The 21,462-nt window shown below is 39.0% G+C and overlaps 1 protein-coding gene and 1 non-coding gene across 5 annotated transcripts in view; one reads left to right on the top strand and one right to left on the bottom strand.

Annotated features, from left to right (window-relative positions):
• The window catches only part of LOC119652872 (helicostatins), a 141,473-nt gene extending 128,185 nt beyond the window's left edge, over positions 1-13,288 (top strand). Inside the window, exons 1-3 of one of the 4 annotated variants that reach the window (XM_038057234.1) lie at positions 1,461-1,584; positions 2,002-2,384; positions 12,550-13,288. In XM_038057234.1, coding sequence (XP_037913162.1) covers positions 2,015-2,384; positions 12,550-12,647 — 468 coding nt within the window. In that variant the 5' untranslated portion in view covers positions 1,461-1,584; positions 2,002-2,014 and the 3' untranslated portion in view covers positions 12,648-13,288. Of the gene's footprint in view, positions 1-1,460; positions 1,755-2,001; positions 2,385-12,549 lie in introns of those variants that run through there. The other 3 variants (XM_038057232.1, XM_038057233.1, XM_038057231.1) reach the window with 3 other exon arrangements.
• On the bottom strand, positions 12,265-12,337 carry Trnav-uac. The gene has a single exon. It is a non-coding gene; the product is annotated as a tRNA-Val (tRNA).
• Positions 13,289-21,462: the final 8,174 nt, after the last annotated feature.

The following is a 21,462-nucleotide window of genomic DNA, read 5'->3' as shown; positions in this document are numbered from 1 at the left end:
TTCGCGACTTTAAGTTTGTTGATTACTCGGGCTTTTCCCTAGAAAGCAAGATTTCCCTCGCTTGATCAAATATTCTTGTCAGATATGAATCAAAATATGTAGATTTCAATGTGTTAACAATTCCACTCAAAGAAACTTTCAAACCTATCGACAGAACTCTAATAGACCTATTTTAATTTTTGTCTGATAGGAAAACGATTTTTCCGTCAGAAAAAAATTAAAATAGTTTTATTATTCTATTTGCAAAATGTTTGGAAGTTTTGTTGCTTGGGGACATTAACGCATTCAAATTTGTATTCATATCTAACAAGACATACTTCGTCGCTAACTCAATGTAGAGTTAGCACCGATTCCTCTCCTAGATAGTCTTGATAAAAAAAATTTAAATCTACTTCAAAATTTGTCCATTTTCTGCCACCCGAACATTTAACCCAGCATCATGTACTGGATGCTAGTTATTTATCACTGAATTAAAAAAGTTTAAGGTAACACAATCAACGAAAGACATCCTTATTCCAAAGTATCACAAAAATATGTAACAGCGGCCAAAATACAACCCTTCCTTCGCTGTCAAATAATATCATTTTTTCGTTCTCTGTTAAGTATTATCATTTTTGGGTACGGATATTACAAATGCGGTGTTGGCTCGGATAAATGTACATTATCCGAATTCTAGAAAAGGACATCAAGATAGACTTCAAATCCCTTAAGATAAATTACGAGAAAAAGTACCATCACCACCACGCCAGCTTAACTCCCGGTGAAAAACCAAGTTTTCGTGTGTGAAAGGCAATATTATCAGTGAGCTATTAATATTTTACTAGACGTGGGTATGCGATGAAATAAAAATCTCTATCCTGGAAAGGAAATGTATTTCTACTGTTTGATTGGATAAGGAAGAGTAAAAACCCTCAAACCAATTCGGCCTCAACTTCTACTTCTAGTATAGTCAGTGAATGAAAATTAAGGATAAGAAGATCTTCGGGGTAAGAAAAATGATGATAGTTTCTAAACAATATTTCAAAACAATCAACAATAAAATTACATTGCTTTGAATTACAATCCCATACCATCCTTCTGGTTATTCAACATCTTTAGTAGATATTTTTAGAAGAGTATTAATTTAAGAAGAGAAGTACACGTAGAGATACTAAAATTGGGAATAGTTACAAATCTCCTTGAAACATAGTATAATAAACTACAAAAGTTTCCTAACAACTAATCCAAGGGCTCTCAAGCACTTGACAAATAAGACGACATAATAACATAATGAAATCAATATCAGTTCATTTTGTGACAAACAAATGCCACACTCATAAAAACAATTTATCGAATGATACAAAAATCAGCACGAACTGATAAAGTGCCTAAACCAAAGGAAATGATATTTCCAAAAAAATTGATTGTTGTGGGTGGTAATTAATTATTGTAGTGTACACTTCACCCACTAATTCGAATACCATTCGAATACCAATCAAAGCTGATAAGCGATAGCAACGTAACATTACTTCCATTTGTAAAATAGAAACAAACGCAGGGAGGAGAATTGCCTGACGTTCGATTGCTGATATTAAATCACAAAAGGTATTCAAAGAATGTCCACAAGTCGAGAAGTTCTTATAATTATGGTGTATCCTTGCAGCTTTCTAAGAAGATGTTGTGAGGTTTGTCAACTTAGGCTAGATAGTATTGTGAGTGGATAGAGTGGTTGATTGTTCAGTATCTGGGCTTGACTTTGTGATAAAGATACTTATGTATGTGTTATTGAATTGTAACTCCTTAACGAGTTTTAGGTCAAAGTAATATATTATTTAAGATTTAAGTTACCTGTACGTCGCTAAGTTCAATATTATTAATGTTACATAGTTGTTCTGGTTATTCCTCAGTTCAGATTAACCTGGGGTCTCTACTGGCCTCTATTGTGATGTTAAATTATTTTAAAATACTTTATAGTTTTACTCTTGCTAACATGCTAATAGTAGAAATTATCCATCTTTTCAGAAGCACTTCTACAATGGGAAATCCATCAGTTCCACTGCTTCTTATTGTGCTCTACGTAACCCTGGTCACATGTGAACATTATGTCGGTGATGATATATCAGCGAAAAGGATCAACTCTCTACTGACTAGTGATAGTGAAGCAAATAATTTTGACTCAGATGAAAATGCCCTGGATAAACGACATGAACGCTATGGATTTGGATTGGGTAGAAGATCATATGTGTTAACAACAAATTCACAAGGAAAACGATTGCCAAGCTATGATTTTGGATTAGGGAAACGATCACGATACTCATTCGGTTTGGGAAAGCGAACTTTCGAAGAAGATTATCCAGAAAGTGAATATGCACTGAACTTCTTGACATCGAATCTTGATGATCCAAGTAAGTAAAAGCAATCTTCAATTAATTTCATTTTAATTTTGTGGAACATATGAATTCATATGGACAGATTCAATATCCAAATGTTTGAAGTTACGAAGGAGAAAATCATTAGAATCAATAAGAAGTAATGGCACTTCATAGCCACTTAAACTGATAAAAAAGCCGTGATGGCCAAATACTTATGATAAGAGTGAATGCGCCCATTCTATTCTTTGCGTTGAACAGCCCTTCGAAAAAATATCCTATAATTCTTTTAATAAAAGAAAAGCAACATGCATAGGTAGATTTGCAATGTTTACCCTTAAACACATTTTCTGCTTTTTTTTTAAATTTCGTGTATAAGAAAACCTTATTAAAATCGGTTTATTGTTTGTCTTCTGTCTGTTCATCTGACTGTCTACCATATGTACTTTTCTCAGAATCAGTTATACTTGCTAATAGGAAATTTAGTGGGCAGGTTTGAACTATGACCTCCCATACATACAATGAGAAACATAATTCTAAGTTAAGCTTAAAGAGAAAGGGGTCGCCATATATATAACAGAAGGGTGTACATTTTTTTACCGAATATAGCCATGTGAAGTATCAAATGAAAAGTATTGATTAGTATTTTCCTCTTAATTTTGACTCGAAACTTTTCTCCGTTATGAACGTGTTCAAAAGAAATATTTGAATTATCATCATTTTTTCATTAATTATGGAAAAAAGCACCTTTAAAAGTACGATGTCATCCCAAATGTTGATTAATATTCTTTGCAATTTTGTAAAGAATTGTACCTCAAAATTTCATAATGAACCATTTATTGTCTTTTTGAATTAGAAGTTTCATAAATGCGGAAAAACTCATTTGGAGAAAAGTGCATTTTAAAAAAAAATTGTTTGAAAAAATCTCTAGCCGGTGGACCCTGACACTATACCCGGTAATCGCTCAATTCTATCAGCATAAAACTTACAGGAACGCGAACTTCGCTTTGAAATTTCTGAAAACGTCATAATGTGGATTTCCCCTTAAGTTCATTCTTTAACTATGAACTTGCGGTAATAAAGTCTATAATATAATGCACGATACTACCAAGTTCCCCAAGGCCCTGAGTGTTGAGCAAGAACTAAAGTTGAAAAAATTGTGGTTTGGTCAAGGGCAGAATCAACTCATTAGACAAAAGTGGTATTTGCTCTCTTAAAAATTCTGAATATAACAAAACCTCTGAATAATAATTCTGGCCTAATGCTGACCGACCAAATTTTGTTTAGGAATTGATGGCGGACCGGACCTGTTGAGAAGCAACTTACTGCCATGGTTGCATGGCATAACCAGCAACAGAATTCTCGCTTCATTTTAACATATGTCACTCTCGCTTTCTGATCAACGCATCTACAGGCATCCGACCTGCACGCTCGCAAAGATCTTCGGTCGCAATGAGATCAGGCAAGAGTACCCCGATAACACATCCAGGAAGCAAGTATTGGCCAATGCTTCGAGCTGTTGATTAACAGCGGTGGTCACATTCTGTGTTCTGTTCCCATAAACACGCAGAAAAAATATTAGCACAGAACAGTTTCAACTGAATCTTAGGGTTAAGATAACTGCATTTCCACATTTTGAATAGCAAAGGCGGCAAGGTTGATGCTGCCGGTGGTAAAAGCGGCATTTCCGTGACATACAGATTGATCATAATCCCCGCTGTTCTGCCTGTTAATGCGGATAGGAAGAATGCGATTATCCGCCAAAGTGGTTAACTATATTAGTATTTATCTTCAATCTAACTCTACTTGCCTCCCTTACCAAATCCAGATACATTTGCCAAAGATACAAAGAGACAAAATGAAATAACATCTGTGAAAAGATACATCCTGATACATATTTGCAACGGCAGGGAACACGCAAATGCTCCTCTAATTGTCGTACTCATGGCAGGTGCTCCTTTTCGGAATCTTAATGATCATCTCCTTTTTCCACTCTTTGGGAAAGATCTCGGATTTTCAGAATTTCCGTATAAATGGAAGTAGCAGATCTGCGCAAATCGCAAAAGCAGCGATGAATAGCTCTGTGGCAGAACCGTCGCCCTTATGCCTTTTTGAGTACCTTGAAAGCCGAGATAAATTCTGTTCTATTTGCAAAAGAAGTCCGTACTCGCATGCTAGCCATTTCATTCACAACAGGCTGCTACCATAACCAACGTAGTAATAAATCACACTCGAAACTACTCGCAGCGATCACTGTCTTGAATCCCTTACCAAAATCAAATCTTATGACGCTCCTTTAGGACGCCGGCGACGATCTTTCTAGCGCCCAAGAAAAGAGCACTTTTAATGCTGGCCCAATGCTCATGAATATTCTCAAGCGAATTATTCAAGGTATCTACTGTCCGACCAGCCAGATAGCTCCCCCGCTGTTGAGCGACAGCTGGATAATATATATAAGTAGTCAATGTTGAATTTGAGGGGCGCAATACACAAGCAAAGACAAGATGATGTTCCCTTTCACCCATTCCATTGCCACACACATTCTGAAGGTAACTACTAAATCTACTGCTGATCATAATATAGTCAACTTATTTACTCCCGGCAAGTTGTATTTTGGTTGAGTAGTTTGCCGCACTCCCCACCTTTCAAATAAATGTCAAAACCAGCTTCGAAAGGTACTGACCAAAACCGCTCAATCGATACTCCACATGACTATATTTAATAAAAAAAAAGTTAAACTCCCCTTTTTCATGTATGAAGACCCCCCGCCCCCTAAAATTCGATGTAGAATTGTGTAACTCACTGTACACGAGAGCGTTCACAGTTCCCACCTTTCCACCAAATTTGGTATCAATTGCTACAACCGTCTTCGAGAAAAACGCATGTGACGGACAGATAGACAGTAAACCGATTTTAATAAGGTTTTGATTTACACAATTGAATTTGCAAAGAAGCGACAGATTTGACCTATTATAACTGTGTTAATAATTGTGCGATTTCCACGAAACTTGGTAGGATCATGCTCATCGTCTAATAGCCTACATTGCTGCAATTTTTTTGGACTTTTGTAATCACAATAGCAACTACAATGGGAAAATAAGTAATTTGTATGGAGTCGAGAATAAACTACTAACTAGTGAACTACGTTTCGGCTCCATGTGCTAGAATAGAATATTCTCTTCAATAGTATTTTTTTAATTTCCTTTACTTTGATATGCTTGTGTAACAACGCTCATTTTATCACAGCTTAATTTCAGCGCCGGCCATCTGAATCGGTAATTAAAAATATGCAGTCGTTCCAGGAAGTGACTATTGTTACTTCGCTAAAATGTTATTATCGTAAAAGAACTCTAATTCTGTTTTAAAAAAAATATAAAGATACAAAAAAGACTAACAGTAGCACAAATCTCAAAAACCAAAACAAGGATAATAGGTTTACTTTGTTCTTAGGACTTTCAATGAGAAAACTGACTTTTTCGAAGAATAATTCCATAAACTTAATGTTATTCCAAGAACAAATATAAACTCCCACTTCTTAGGGGTGGTAAAGTGAAACAATCCCATCTACAATTCATATAACAGGATAGTCATGAAAACAAGTGGGAGGATTAATTTCACAATCAATTTGTTCCTTCTCATACAACTAACCGTAATGTTTTCAGACAAATATTCCCAAAACGTAGGAACGTAGTTGCTAATTGAAGCAAACTATCATATGCTCTTAAATAGAGTAGCGTAACATCATTGAGGACCGCACACTTGCCGGTTGAATTGTGGGGTACCACCGAAGCTAGTATGAAAATACATGAAGGATACAGAAAATATGGAAACACATCCTAATGCATTCGTTGCTTTACTGTACTTACACATTTTGCAAATTAACCAACTAATCACTTCAAGGCATTTATTAGAAGGGATATAAGCAATGTGTGTGTTACACACATATCCAAGGAAGGAATGCAATTCCAAAATAGATACTATAAATTCACTGAACAATGTGCAGTGTATTCACTCCCATATGAAACCTGAATTTCAATTTACTGAGTGAATGATGAGTTCATACATAAATACAAGCCTAGTCCCTACACCTCTGAAGGATCCATGACCTTTGGCAAGAAGAAGGAAGAGTTTTTGCGCTGAGGGATAGATGAGTGCCCATTAGTGACACGAAAATACATAATTCCCAAAATAATTCTCAAACACATAGCCTAATACCTCGAAAGCATGATCGACAAGAAGCAGATTCAAATTAGTTACGGCTTCTTAAATAACAGTTAATTATATTAGTAGATAGTTTTTCACAACTTTTATGCAGATATTGAATTCCGTAAAAGTGGTCCTCTGGCAATTTAAAAAAGTATTCAAACATATAATATAGGAGTTATATCGAATATTTCAAGAATAGGGATATGAGAATTAAAGGTGAATATAAAATAAACAAAAGCCTTTTCATTTAACCGCAAAGCCTTTTCCCAGACATATCCTGTTCGGAGCCAGTTGTTTTTTTTTTCAATGCAATTTTTCTGCTGTTTTTTTATGAATTACATTGATATATTTGCCACAGATAATAATAATACTCTTAAGGAATATTGCACTGCAATTCCTAGGAGAACTATTGTGTTTCCTTCTACTGGTTGGTTATAGTATAACTATAAACTATAGTATGTCTAGGAAGCCTATAACGGACAGTGATTTTAGTATATTTCCTACTTTCCAGTATTTCAACTTGGCATTTAATATGGCATTGAATATTCCTACTATGATCCGTTGGCCCTTTTAGTGAGGTTGGTAAGTTCGCCCAGTAAATTTCCCTCAACCATTCATCTTCAGTTATCAAGATCTTAGCCATGAACCTTTTTCCGATTCCATAGAACGGTTCTGGTCCGTGTAGAGGTCAGCTGTCACATTGTTTTCTAACCCAACCAGCCTGGAATCTAAAGTATCCAGACCTCATTATGCGAGCCAACCATGTTCAGCCTTTGAAGGTATACCCGTATAAGTGTGGAGTTCACTTGGTTGGCCCTAAGCACGTTGATGGTCGCTTGGCTGTCGATTAGAATAGCAATATTCTGCCCCCTATAGTTTTTTGGAGGTTGAAGAAGGCACTCAAGCGTCTTCACTTTGCCCTGTAACTTCAACCTGTTTCAAATTTCTTGTCGAAATGAAGCTCTTATCATGCTATACCTTGGTATCAATAGCTCGTAATGCCACCTACAAAGAATATGAATCTTCCTTTGATATAGGCAGCTACTCCCCTCATTGGTACTCCCGGTAATTCTGAAGATCGCTTTCATTGCCTGCATTTGTATGTTAAGATGAAGAAGAGTTAATCCCAGAGAGACTTCCAGGGATGCCGCACAAAGACCTCCAATACTTCTATTTGCCTACTCTCTAGCATTCTGCCCACCCAGAGGGCCAGAATGTTTCCCACTTCCTTGCGGAACAACATCCATATTTCTGTACGTTATGTGTTATCAAACGCTCCTTCGATGTCCAAAAACATACACAGTGCTATTTCTTTTACTTCTATGGCATTTCATAATACTTCCGTCAACTGATACAGGACAGTTTCGGTTGACCGTCTTGCCCGGTACCCATGTTGTCATCAGTGTGGGGGATTACACATTAGACCCTTAGTTCTAATATAGGCATCTGCGAGCTTTTACACGGACGATGCTAGGCAAGTTGATCTGATATATTTAGGCCGAAACGGATCCTTTTTACTCGCTTTCAGAAAGAAAAACGACTTTTGCCCGCCTCCATGCAGTTGATACATATCTCAAGAGTATGCCCTTGCCACCCGTAGAAAAGACCCAAAGATGATTTTTTCTTCCCCCGGAAGACGCATTACATTGTGGAGCCTACCGACACACTTCTACTGTGAAAATTAGTTCCTCGCCTGTTTTTCCGTACGTTGTCTTACCGTCGAAGCTCCTCCTGAACGCAGCTTATAGTACCATAAACTGCATTTCATACTTTTTAAAATTCGAAAATTTGAGGAATGGAAATTCCAGCAATTCTCGGGCACAGGAAGAGAACATGTTCCGGATGCTCATATTCACTTACATATTCAGAGCAGAACAGGGAATTCCCATGTTCAAAACGATGTAGATACCGGTAGTATACACCACACCCGGTTAGAAACTGGATTAAGTAATAGTGGATATTTGTAATTAGTTTTTGTGTCCACTTCCTTTTGTGATAATTATTTTAACGTTCCCACCACACCCTAACTGGATGCGTTATCTCCTCCCGGACCAGAAGACGGTCCTTTCAACGCTTTGATTCCTCACGTGTCATTAGTACAAAATCAACGTGTCTATACCGATGCGTGCGGTGCGTGGGTCCGCACCGGGTTTCAAAATAGACAATAAACGAAGGAGTTCGCTATGGCCTAACAAATAAAAACCAAAACGCGAGCTAAAACTGAAAACCAAAAAAAACGGCTCGACCGCGCGCGTGTAGCCGTAAGTCTCCGGACCCAAGTGCCGCAATCGAGAGGAAAAATCCACGACGGATCGCAATGCCGATCATGGTTTCTTCTGCCTCAGATCGTGATTGATCGGGATTGATCCCTCCCTTCCTTGACAATTGTCTTTTTGAGAAGACACGGCAATTTTGTAATAATGATACGTGATGGATCAAAGCGCCCAAAGGACTCCCCCACATTCCCGAGCTTGGCTAGCACAGAGGCGTGCAAGAATGTGTCCACCCAGCACTTTGGTGGAGCTTCAATCTTTGGGGGCGGACCTTCACGGTCAATTTCTCGAACTTTTTAGGTTTCTGGGATAGCTTTTGTTTGTATGTACTGATATTTCGGGAACCATTTGGTCACTGAATCGGAGTTGAAATAAACGCCAACAAAACCAAGGCTCTCAGTTCTACAGATAATCGCACTCTTCCTATCTACATAACGGGCAGGACATCGAGAGTGTAAATTAATTTGTCTGCCTGGTGAAGTTCTTTCTGCCGACACCAAGGTTGATTTTACCCGACGCGTTAGCAGTGCTAGGCGGTATCACGAATTACTGATACCAAGGGATAACATGACAACGAGGTTTCACTTCGATAAGAAGTTTGAAACAAGTTGGAGTAACAAGGAAACTGGGAGAGCGTTTCTGTGACATACGGCTTAAACCACCAACTGATTACTTGGTACACTGATAGATCCCTCCAAGGAAAATGTACTTTGAGCCAATGGATAGGTACACTAGCATATTCCAGGCGGAAATATACGCCATAGACAAATGTACTTCCTTTAATTTCCAAAGGAACTCCAGGGGACAGAACATAGCTATTCTCACCGATAGCCAAACAGCGATCAAGGCACTTAAGCCCAGTCAGGTGAACTCTAGACTAGTATGGAAATGCCTTGAGAGACCAACAAGGTCTGGATACTTTGGGTTCCAGGCCATGCTGGGCAAGAAGGCAACGAGGCAGCGGACGAACTAGCCAAGAAGGGAGCAGGAACGCCTTTACACGGGTCAGAACCCTTCTGTGGAATCATAAACGGTTTCACGTCTATGGCTCTAAGAAATGAAGAGGAACGGTTGAGGGAACTATACTGGGCGAACCCATGCGCACAAAGGATTGCTTAAACCTCACCAAAAGGAACCTCCGAATCATATTGGGAATTCTCACTGATCACTGTCGGCTGAACTATCACCTAGGGGAAGCTAAGGATGCCTACGGACACTGCCTGCAGGTTTTGTGAGGAATGTGACGAAACCTCTATACACGTAAAAATAAAACTAGGTAGTTCGAATATATATTGTAGTAGGAGCAAGCTACCTAGCTTTATTTTTATTTAGAAGAACTACAAGCATCGGAACGATAACTATTCTCTATACACGTCCTGGGACAATGTCCGGCACTTGTGCAAAGTAGATTGAGGCATCTGGGAGAACACTTAATACCAGATGCAAAGTTGAAAGATCTGGAAGTAGGGAACATACTAAAGTTCCTGAAGGTTATAAGCTTGCTTGAGATGCTATGAACAATAGGTACACTATAACCAGTAAAAGTGCACAATAGTTCTTTAAGGACCTTCCCTTAACAGATAATAATGATAATAGCAGTGCTAGATTCACCTTCACTGTTTTGTCTAAAATTCGGAAATGCAGATACCACAAAATCAACGTCGAATTGGGATTATTCTGTGTTCTCTCTGCGCTGTTATGTAGGAACAGCATATGGAACCATCACTGTTACTCAAAAGCTCTAAGCCTTCGTTAACGTCTGTCTCTGCGGTGCCATCGGTAAACTCTGAGCTGAAAAAATCTCGAAAGATGTTAATTAGAGTATGGAAGTAACAGAGGATAGGTCACACTCTAAGAAAGGGCAGTAACTCCATTGCGAGCTGTGCCATGCAGTGGCCGACGAATTTGGCCACCAAATATCACAAACTATTCATTCACTTCAAAAGAAAACATCCCTCTTCTACTTTTTCAACCTTGGCTGTTAAACTAAAAAAGAGTAGTCCGTGGACCATAAAGAGTGGGAGCCATTTACTTGGGACCAAATATTAAATTCCAAATAAATTCCTAAAAGAAAAGTGTCTAGCTCGCTGCAGCCGTTGTTTACAACTGAAAGTCTGTTACTTTCTTACCCAGAACATGAATTGCAAATCTAACATCTTTTCTTAACATAAAATCAGTTTTATCGGGAAATCTAGCCAATCAGAACTATTCTTCTATTTACCTGTATATACAGTAAATTCTAATTTACCAGGAAAATGTGTTTTTCCGATTTCGACTTAGGAAATTGAAATTTACTGCTACTGCTACAAGTGCATACATCATATATGTGTATATGTACACATATTGAATAAAAAAGAATGATATAAGAACCATATACCAAATATAATTGAAAGATTCCTTAGTGGAACAGTTAAATGAAAGCAAACAATACATTTATTAACAAAATTGTAATCTTATAACAAAATTCATAAATTTTAAAGTAATCTGTTGTTTTTGTCTAAGCGGCTTGTTTCTGACTTTTGTCAAAAAAAATCTATTCAGTGCCAAAAATACTGTATTCCACCCGGTACATTCGGTTTCGACAAAATTGCTGCAAAAATAGCGTTTAATTGGACGATTTCTTCTCTATCAAGTATTTTTATTACAAGGTCATTATAATCATTTTCACCACCGCTCTCGTTTCTTGCAATTTGGTGCACGTCTGTCAGAATTCAATGTTCATCAGAATATCAGCTATCGAGACATCGTTGCCAATCTAATTTATAATAAATAGACAGCCAAATTTCTCCTGTTTCATTCTCGTTGTTTTTTGCCATGCATGCAATTACGCAATGACAAATAATTGCCGTCAACTCATTCAAATTTGTAGAAACCTTGGAAATAATTTGTAGTTATGGTAGCCGCCATATCTGACTGAAATCTTTTTGATTCTCAAAAGGAACTTTCTTTTAATTACATTTCTGAAAATGCATTTTGAAATTCTGAGTAATTTTCATGTTCCTTGGTTGAACTTCACATCATATTATTATTCTTGCCGATCAACCAATTTGTAAAAATATCATCCAGACAATGGATGATGCTCTTTCGATTAAGAGCGATAAGAACGGGATCCCATTATTACAATTCGTTTGGCCTACCCAACCTTCTTGTGCAATATTCACTTTAATTTTGTGAATTTACATTGCATTAAATCTAACTGCGCCTAGAAAGCAAGCGAACTGTCAATTGAAGTAAATTTTCAATTGTTGACAGTTCGTAAAAGAAGTCATATTCAATTTGAATGACTTTTAACTCCAAATAGAACTTTCATAACCCTGAAGGCATTTATTTTCTCTACAATTTTATGCATGGATGGAAATTCACACAGCCAAACAACAACAGTACATACATAAGTACACAAACAATAATTTCTTCAATTTATCTCATAAAAAGGCACCTGGTTCCATCCAGGATCGAACTGGAGACCTTCTGCGTGTAAAGCAGACGTGATAACCGCTACACTATGGAACCACATTAACAATAGTATTGCTTATAATTTCACACAGTACGAGATTATTTGAAAGAGCTACTGAGGAAGTGAAAGCTTGTGCGTTATTTTTAACCTGTATCTATCTACATATAATGGACTAAATTCTAATTTGTTTATTCAGGTTTAGAACTATCTGATAAATAGATAAAATTTTAAATTGATTTCTAAAACCTTGTTCTCATTTCATTTTCAGATATCAAACGTGGCCGACCGTACAGTTTTGGATTAGGAAAACGAGCTGCACTACGAAATAACGATCAACGGTATAACTTCGGTTTGGGAAAACGTTAAAGAGAGCTTAAATCCGACTAAAATAACCTTCGATTAAGGATTCCAAAAAGCATGTCTTCACATCCTCGTCCCTTATTCTGAGTAAAAATGAAATTAAAAAAAAAAAATAAACTAAAAAACATTAAATAGATCATTTACTATAGTAAAAATACAAATATGTATAGTCGCTATAAAGTATCTCCGTAAACACATCACTTAAATAGCTTCCCTATAAGTTTGAAACCAGCTGCCTGTATGTAAAGTTATCCAGAAAATAAATTCCACTTGATTTCCCCGAAAAGAAATGACAATTTTTTGAAGTATAGCTGCCAACTAACCCAATTATTTTCGGCTATCATGTTTTCTTTCAACTATTATAATATACATATACTGTATGCTGTGTAAATTGTTAATATATATTATACATAAAGAAATAATATTAAATTAATTATATGGCAAAGTATATAAAAACAAATAAAAGATAATCCATATGTAATAAAACTACGAGCAAATTATTTCCATGTATTCTTTCCTCTTCTTATTTCATTTTAAATTATAATATTAAAGTTAGAAATATGTGTGAACAGAATAGCAAGAAAAGAATGAAAATTTATTGTTATTTGAAAGAGAATTGATTTTAATAAATGAGAAGTCAAAGATGATATACTAATAATTGAATGAATCACAACGGTTTTCATCAATCTTTTTTACGGATACCGGGAGGATGTTAAATTCTATTTCATGTATCTTTCATCAAGTGGTTCGTTAATACCACATGCGCAACTGGTGTGGATTTCCAAGTTTCTGATCATATTTCAGGTATACTCTGGACACGTCGGAAGACCGCAAATTTACAAGTATTGAAAATTCTTTACTTACACATTTTGCGGACTTATTTTGGAAAAGCGATCGGCTGATGAATTGCAGCTAGTGGTGCCCCCCGGTAAATTTTCACTGGAGAAAGTAACAAGGATATTCTATAAATACTTCTTTTTACTGAGAACGGTTTATTTTTGTTTTTTTACTTTGTTTGTTCTTTGTTTCAATACTGAGGAAGCCCAACCGAACTGACAATGGACTATGCCAACTTTTTATGGGGATAATATTTTAGGGTATGGTTAATTACTCTTATAATATTAATAATAATAGTTGGTGCAACAATCCAATTGGATCAAGACCTTGAAGTGTGTTAGAGCATTTCATTCAATAACGTAACGGTACACTACAGTACACTTTAGGAAGCAATGTCCTTAGTTTTAGTTAACTGGGGGGAGCCGCAGCTCCGAGCACTCAGGCCATTGTTAGGCCCATTGTACTATCGCCGTAAGTTGCCTATTCAATGGCTTCCCGCCTACGGTGTTCACAGGCTTTAGCGAATCTGAGAACATTCTCAAGAGGCAGAGAGTGTGCAGATTCTTCATTGAAGAAAACCTTGCCAAGGTGTCTTCGTCTGAGATCTGAGGATGCCGGGCAGCTGCATAAAAAGTGCAGGGCTGTCTCCTCCTCCTCCTCACATTGGCTGCACACAGCCGAAACCACTACCCCAATCTTTTCCATATGGTAGTTTAAGGGGCAGTGTCCTGTCAAAAGCCCTACTAGGGTTTTCATGTCCCACTTCTTAAGGGACAACAAAAATGCCGCTCTAGTGGCCCTAGGCTCCTTCACAAGGATTTTCGCTTGCCGGCAAGAGTCCAAATTTCTCCACTCGGTTGCGTGAATCCTTGCAATTTCACCCTTCAGAGTAGACTTGACAGTAGATGGTCGGATTCCAAGAGCTGGTTCTGGCCCCACCATTTTGGATCCAGACCCTTGGCGAGCCAGTCTGTCAGCCCCCTCATTACCGGCGATGTTAGAGTGCCCCGGCACCCCCATCAGGAATGTTTCGTTCAGTCGGCCAAGTTGCCGCAGCACCTGATGACAACTCCACACCAACTGGCTTGATATGTTGTTGCCATTTAGTGCTGATAATGCCGCCCGACTGTCGGAACAGATTCGAATGGTGCGACCCCTCCATTTTTGTCACAGACATTCTTCTGCTGCCAATGAAATGGCATATATCTCCGCCTGGAATACGGTCGCCATTTTTCCGAGGGGTCGGGCCAGTTCTATAATCGGATTCTCCGAGAACACACCTGCACCCGATCCATCCTCCGTGACTGACCCGTCGGTTAAGATTATTAGGTCTGTAGTCTGAAAAGATTCATGATCACTTGTCGACCATTCTTCTCTTTCGGTGATTACGACAGTGTATGTCTTTTCAAAGACGAATCTGGAAACCATATGATCGGTCGGCATCAGGGCTACCGGATGTTTTTCAAGGAATTTCCAGATAGACGCATCCCCGTTGGATTGGCCGCCTTTCCACGCCCCAATGGTATTGAGCCTATATGCGTCGTTGGCTGCTTTCCGTTTCACCTCCAAGTGAATGGGGGGTAAATTTAGGATAGCTTCAAGGGCTGTAGTCGGCGTAGTACTGATTGCTCCAGTAATACTTAGGCAACCAAGTCTCTGAATCTGCGTTAGCAGCTTCCTGCTGTTAGCAAAGTTCAGTCTTGGCCACCAGACGATGCATGCATACATTAAAATGGGTTTTATTATGGATGTATACATCCAATATATCCGTTTGGGTGAAAGTCTCCAGGTCTTACCTATCGCATTCCTACAGCACCAGAGCAATCTGCACGATTTCTGGTATTGTTCCTGGATATGATGCTTCCACATTAACTTGGAGTCGAAATGTACTCCTAAGTACTTGACTGTTTGTACCGGCTGGATTTCCGCCCCTGCTAAGGTGGGTAGCGTATAGCTGCCCCACCTGACGTTCCTAGTGAACATAACTAGTCCAGTCTTCCTAGCGTTCACCGTGAGTCCATTGCGGAGGTACCAGCTGTGGATTACATGCAGAGTTGCATTCAAGCGGTCACATACTGTGTCCGCAAACTTGCCGGTAATTATTACGGCTAGGTCGTCCGCCAATGCTTGCGCGAAGACTTTTTTATCCTCCAGGAGCCACAGCAGGGTATCCATCACCAAGAGCCATAACAGTGGAGAGAGAACCCCTCCCTGTGGGCAGCCCCTTAGACATCCTGCCTCAATAGACTTCTGGCCGACCGATATGTGGATTTTTCTCCACTCCAGCATGTGAAGGATCCAACTGATTAGCAGCGGTTCGATTCCATGCTGTCCCGCCGCATCACAAATTGTCGCAAATGAGGTATAATTGAAGGCACCTTCGATGTCCATGAATGCGCCTTTATCGGGCATCGCCTTTTCAATTTTTGCCGTAAGTTCATGGAGTGCTGTCTCCGTGGATTTGCCTTTCTGGTAGGCGTGTTGCCTATGGTGAAGTGGCCATTTAGGAATGTGTGTATCCCTTATGAACCGATCTACTAATCTTTTTAGTCCTTTTAGCAGAAAGGACGTTAGGCTGATCGGTCGAAAGTTTTTTGCGTCTGTGTAGGTGGATTTTCCTGGTTTAGGAATGAACAACACCTTCACATCCCGCCATTTAATTGGAATATAAGCGTGCGCTAGACATGCACGATATATATTCCGAATGTGTAGACCCAGGGCATCCACTCCTTCTATTACTAGCGCAGAGATGATGCCATCCGGACCTGACGACTTGTATCTATGGAACGAGTTAAATGCCCATTTAACTCGCTCCAGTGATACTACTTTGCATGCCACATTCCAGTCTCTCGGTTGAGGGCTGTATGCACCTGTTGGCCCCGAGATTAGATTTTGGTTGCTGTGTACTTCAAGCAAATGATTTGCCGTTTCTGCATCGCTTTCTGTGTACTTCCCATTCTGTAAACGTAAATAACTCAGTTTCTGGCTACGTTCTTTGACCAGAATCCGCTTCAGCTTTGAGGTTGCCTCAAGAGAGTTAGTCTCTTCGCAAAAGCGTCTCCAAGATGATCGTTTAGCCGATCTTATGCTCTTCTTTAGAGCCTTCTGTGCCTCTTTATAGCGATTCCAGCTGGTGCTTGATTCACCCTTCAGAGCACGATTAAGGAGCATCCTTGTCGTTCTCCTCTGTTTTGCCAAATCCGAGTTCCACCATGGTGTTTTACCCTTCTTTGGCATCTTGAGTGGAGAGCTTTCTTCGAAAGCTTCTCTCATGCTAGTTGTGATCATTTGGATTGTCTTCTCAATTCCAGCAATGGATTTGATGCGCTTCCCAGGGATCGTGACTCGGCCGCTCAATTCTGTTTGATACATTACCCAATCTGTCTTCCTCGGATTCCGAAATGGAGTGGGTGGAGGTAGATCCATGCCCATAACGAAATCAATACGTCTGTGATCCGAGAGTGTGATATCGTTTGATACTCTCCACTCTCCGATCAGAGCCGCGATGTCAGGAGATGCCACCGTGATGTCGATGATCTCTCGCCTGACCACGTTGAAGAAAGTGGGTGCGTTACCCACATTTAAGATCTGCAAATCGGTTCCTACTAAATACTCCAGTAGTCTCGATCCTCTTGCATTGATGTTCGAACTTCCCCAGCATATGTGGTGAGCGTTGACACACATCCTGCTATTACCGCCATGCCTCTACTTTTGGCATATTGGATAGCTCTGATGAATGTTCCACTGGGAACGTCTTCTGCGTCGTAGGGGAAGTATGCAGAGCACCATAGTATCTCTTTATCTCCCTGTTGACTTTTTATGGTTAGCTTAGCCGATGTGGTGTCGCCATCACATAGGTCGTTAACCAGGTTAGCCTGGAAGTCTTTGGAGACTACCATGCAGGTGCGGGGTCGCTCGCTTCCATTGGCATACAATAGGTCAGCATGTTGGAAGTTTAGGCCCCTGACTGCCCCACCAACAACCCACGGTTCTTGTATGGGGTAAGCAATGTGGTCAGTATTGCGCTCGCCCGACATTATTACCCTGATTTGACTCAGGTACTCATTTACAGCTGAGTCGACTGGTACCCGACGTCAAATCACAATATAAATCCGATTGCCACCAGAGAAATTTGATTACTCTGATAATGAACTAAAAGTGGCTAATAGAAAACAAATTAAGGTAAGCACATCTGGTTCCATGTAAAACGCCTAGTTAGATATACTGAGGCAGTTCAGGATACTACATGGCGAGAGGAGAGGAAAGAGAAGAAAATAAAAACGACGACGAAACTAGAGATGCCGAGAGAAAGAAATTCCCTTCCTTTGGTACCAATACGATGAGCATAGCATAGAATCTTCAATGCAGGATGTTCTTTGCCGATAAAGTTCCAGAGTATTTCTTCGTGGATTCAAGAATTGCTTTGCGTATTATTTTTACAGTTCTGTCGAGTAAGTGTGGTGGATGCTTTCGCAATTTTCAGCTGCACTCAAATCAGTTGTCTTTCTTCAAATCTGTTCATCTGCAATTTCACATCTGTTATTATTGGTATCCAAACCTTAAGGCAACAAATCGTTTCAATTACGGAGAATGAAATCGATTAAAAATCATGGTGAAGTGTTCCTCCCTTCATTTCAGTTATTCGCCACCCCGGATTAGTACATAGTGATAACATGGTGAAGAGTATTTCTGATCACCTAGAAACTTTTCACATATAACTAACTAACGTAATAAGTGAAGGCCTAATTCCCGTTTGCAATATCATCTACTTCTCTTACCAGTAAAACTACCTGCATATTTGTAAAAGCATGAAAGTGGAAAATGCACAAAAATTACCACAACCACAAGAGTATGAACTATTAAAAAATATCAGATCTTAAGCTAAGTGAACTCCAGCAAAGTACTTGCTCACACGGGTCTGCTTGTCATTTTTAAGGTTTTGTGTAAAGTAAAACTTTATTAAAATCAATTCACTGTCTGTCTGTCTGTCATATGCACTTTTCTTCAAAACGGCTGAACCGATCCGAACGAAATTTGGTGGACATATGGGAACTGTGCATACATCATACAGCATAAATTTAGGTGATGCTTAAAGGGAGGCTCCCCATACATGCAAAGGGGGGATTTAATTTTTTTTTTTCATCGGATATAGCCGTGTGTATCAAGGACTGAAAGGACTCAATTAGTACTTTCCGAAACTAATATTAGTTTCGACGAAAATTATAAAGTGTGCGAGTAAGGAATGTGAAGGTACACACTTAAAGTGAGACAGGACTCATTTCGGAAACTACCAAACCCAAAAATCAGAAAAAATCAGGGCGGTACGTCTAGATGAAATCTAGGCCTCAAAATATGTGCCATTTCGATATCCGTTCAAATAAATTTATTAAAAGTAAATTATCAACTTTTAGAAATTGACTGTAAAACCCTCCTTAAGTTCACTCTAGGAAGACCAAATTTTGCACCGGCATAGAGGATAATACCTTGCATACACACGCCATTTCATAGAAATCTGGCTATTAACACCAAAGCTATAGCAGTTCAAACTTACCAATTTGGCGCGAATTCACTGCTTCTAAAGCCATGCAAATAAGATGCTGATGTCATAATTAACGAAAATAATTGACATTCGCGTGAAATATTAAAGTTGCATTTATGAAGAATCTACTTCATCCCAGCACTTTTTAAGGTTTTGTGTATCAAATGAAAGGTCTCGGTTAGTACTTTCCTAGTCGGTCTCAGTGTTGACTTTTTTCTGGAAAGGCGGGGAGTGGAGGGTTGAAAGCGATCATTTCTTTAACGAACCCATTCTCAGAAACTACCAAACCGAAAATCTGAAAAAAATCAAGAGGTTGCGACTGTATGGTGACTACGCTCCGAAATACCCTACATACCGATATCTGTTCAAATAAAATGAATAATAGTACATTACTTTAATTGGCAGCAAAACCCCCTTAAGTTCATCCCCGAAATTTTGCAGCAATGTTGGTTGCAGCATAAAACATGATCCTACCACTGTTATTAACAAAGTTATAATATATCAAAGTTGTCGTTTCTTAGCAAATTCACTCAAATCTCTTCATAACAGAAATACACAAAAACTTTCATACCTGAAGCATCTAGTTTACGGTTTCCCGACTTGTTCTAGTTAGTTTGGGAACAAGCGCATGGCATTTACATCAGTCGACTTTGCCCTACTAGGGCATCTGTATTATCATTTTCAGGCACCTTCGAGCGACTTACGATGTGGTAACAGAGCTGTTTGTGTTGGTTCTGCGGGCGTAGTAGGTACCAATCTGCACTTTCCCCCTGAGAGCGACGTAGTTTTCCGAAGCCCCCTTAGCCGTGCAGTATCTTTTATGACTATTTTAACGTTATTATAACCGTAATACCAAATGGATTCTGGCCAACCGACAATCATTCTTCTTTTATGGTGATTACGTTTGGTCAACCTGGAAAGCGAATGCTCCGCAAACGTTAGGACCAGTGAAATTGAAATGAAGGCACGGCAGTTGGTCGTCTTTGAATACATGAAAAGTACCAATGGAAGCTGCCGAATTAATGCAAGTGGTATTAATAATTAGTACTTGCAACGCAAATTGTGCCTTTCGGAGTTCTCAAAACGAGTTCATTCAAATTAGTTACATTCAACAGTAACAGCCGAAAACGAAAAGCCCCGCCATATTGCAAATGACGCAACAAACTATTATCTATCACGCATTGCAAAAGTTCAATTTTCTCAACTTTTTTACGTTCCGCATTGCGCATCGGATTCGTTGTATATTGCCTCATACAAGTCCGTGAAATGAAATTATTTTATTTTACAGCCTTCTCACTCCGCGCGCACGCAGTCACTCCGCTGTTGTATTTGGGCCTTGTCACGTCACACAGCGTCGCCCAAGTGTGTATTGCTGCCTACAAAATCATATAAAGATACTTTGACACGCAGTGCAGCTTGCGGTTGTAACTTTATATTATGTCTATCACGAAATTAATGCGTCTATGATTCTAGAGTGTAGTATCGTTCGATATTCACGACTTTTTCACAGAAACTCTTATGTCAAGGGGTTCACTTACTTAACCACATTTACGAACTCCGGTCATATCCATATGCATTTCTTTCCTTACTAGATAATATTGTAACAGATCTCCACGTGAAGATATTAGAACTTCTCCAACAAATATGGTAGATGATAATAATGCGGAGCTAGTCTGAAATATTCTCAGTCCATTAGCTGTATATCTTGGTAAGCCACCTAGCAGCAGTTATCAGTTTCAAATTATCCCTTTTTTCCTTTTTATTAAGAATAAACACATTTTACTTGCCTTTTCCTACAATTTTATTAATTGCACATCTGCCTTTCGGGCATCAGTTGTGCCCTTCTTCAGCGCAGTGTCAACACAAGGATCCTGTCATAGGGAAAAGGAACACAAATGTTTTTATCCGAATCCCGTTGTTGAAATTTTTCTGAACAGCAAACAGTTCTAGAACAATAGTGCTGCGTCGCTCCTCCTCTGGAACCCAAAGAAGAAACTGGTTCAAATATACCAGCTCAGTGAACTTTTTCAAGGTTAACCACTCACCCTCCTACACATTGTTGAAGAAGGAGTAATGATGCGCGAGGCATCCATTCGCACTATAATCAGACCTATACACCTACCAACTCAAAACAAAGCTTATCGCCTGTTCAAGATCCAGCCAGTGAAAAGAGGAATATCTCAATTCCTTAGCTAACAAAAAGTAAGCGTACTTTATTTTGAACCCCCCTCCAATGACACTTTAAAGATCAGTATGGTGACTGGTTTGTATTAAAATTATTTAAAGGGCAATAACATACAATGCAAAACCTAGATGGAGTATATATACGAGCACATTATATAACAGTGCGTTATAATTGGCTATCGGCAATAATTATCCATCATATCTTCCATTTTCGGAAAGTTTTCCAATTTAGATAAACTGATCTCAAATGTTCAAATATTT

The sequence above is a fragment of the Hermetia illucens genome, chromosome 3 (genome assembly GCF_905115235.1).
Source record: "Hermetia illucens chromosome 3, iHerIll2.2.curated.20191125, whole genome shotgun sequence".
Taxonomy (NCBI): Eukaryota; Metazoa; Arthropoda; class Insecta; order Diptera; family Stratiomyidae; genus Hermetia; species Hermetia illucens.
The sequence above is the reverse complement of the archived record's forward strand: the minus strand, read 5'-3'. Positions and strand labels throughout refer to the sequence as shown.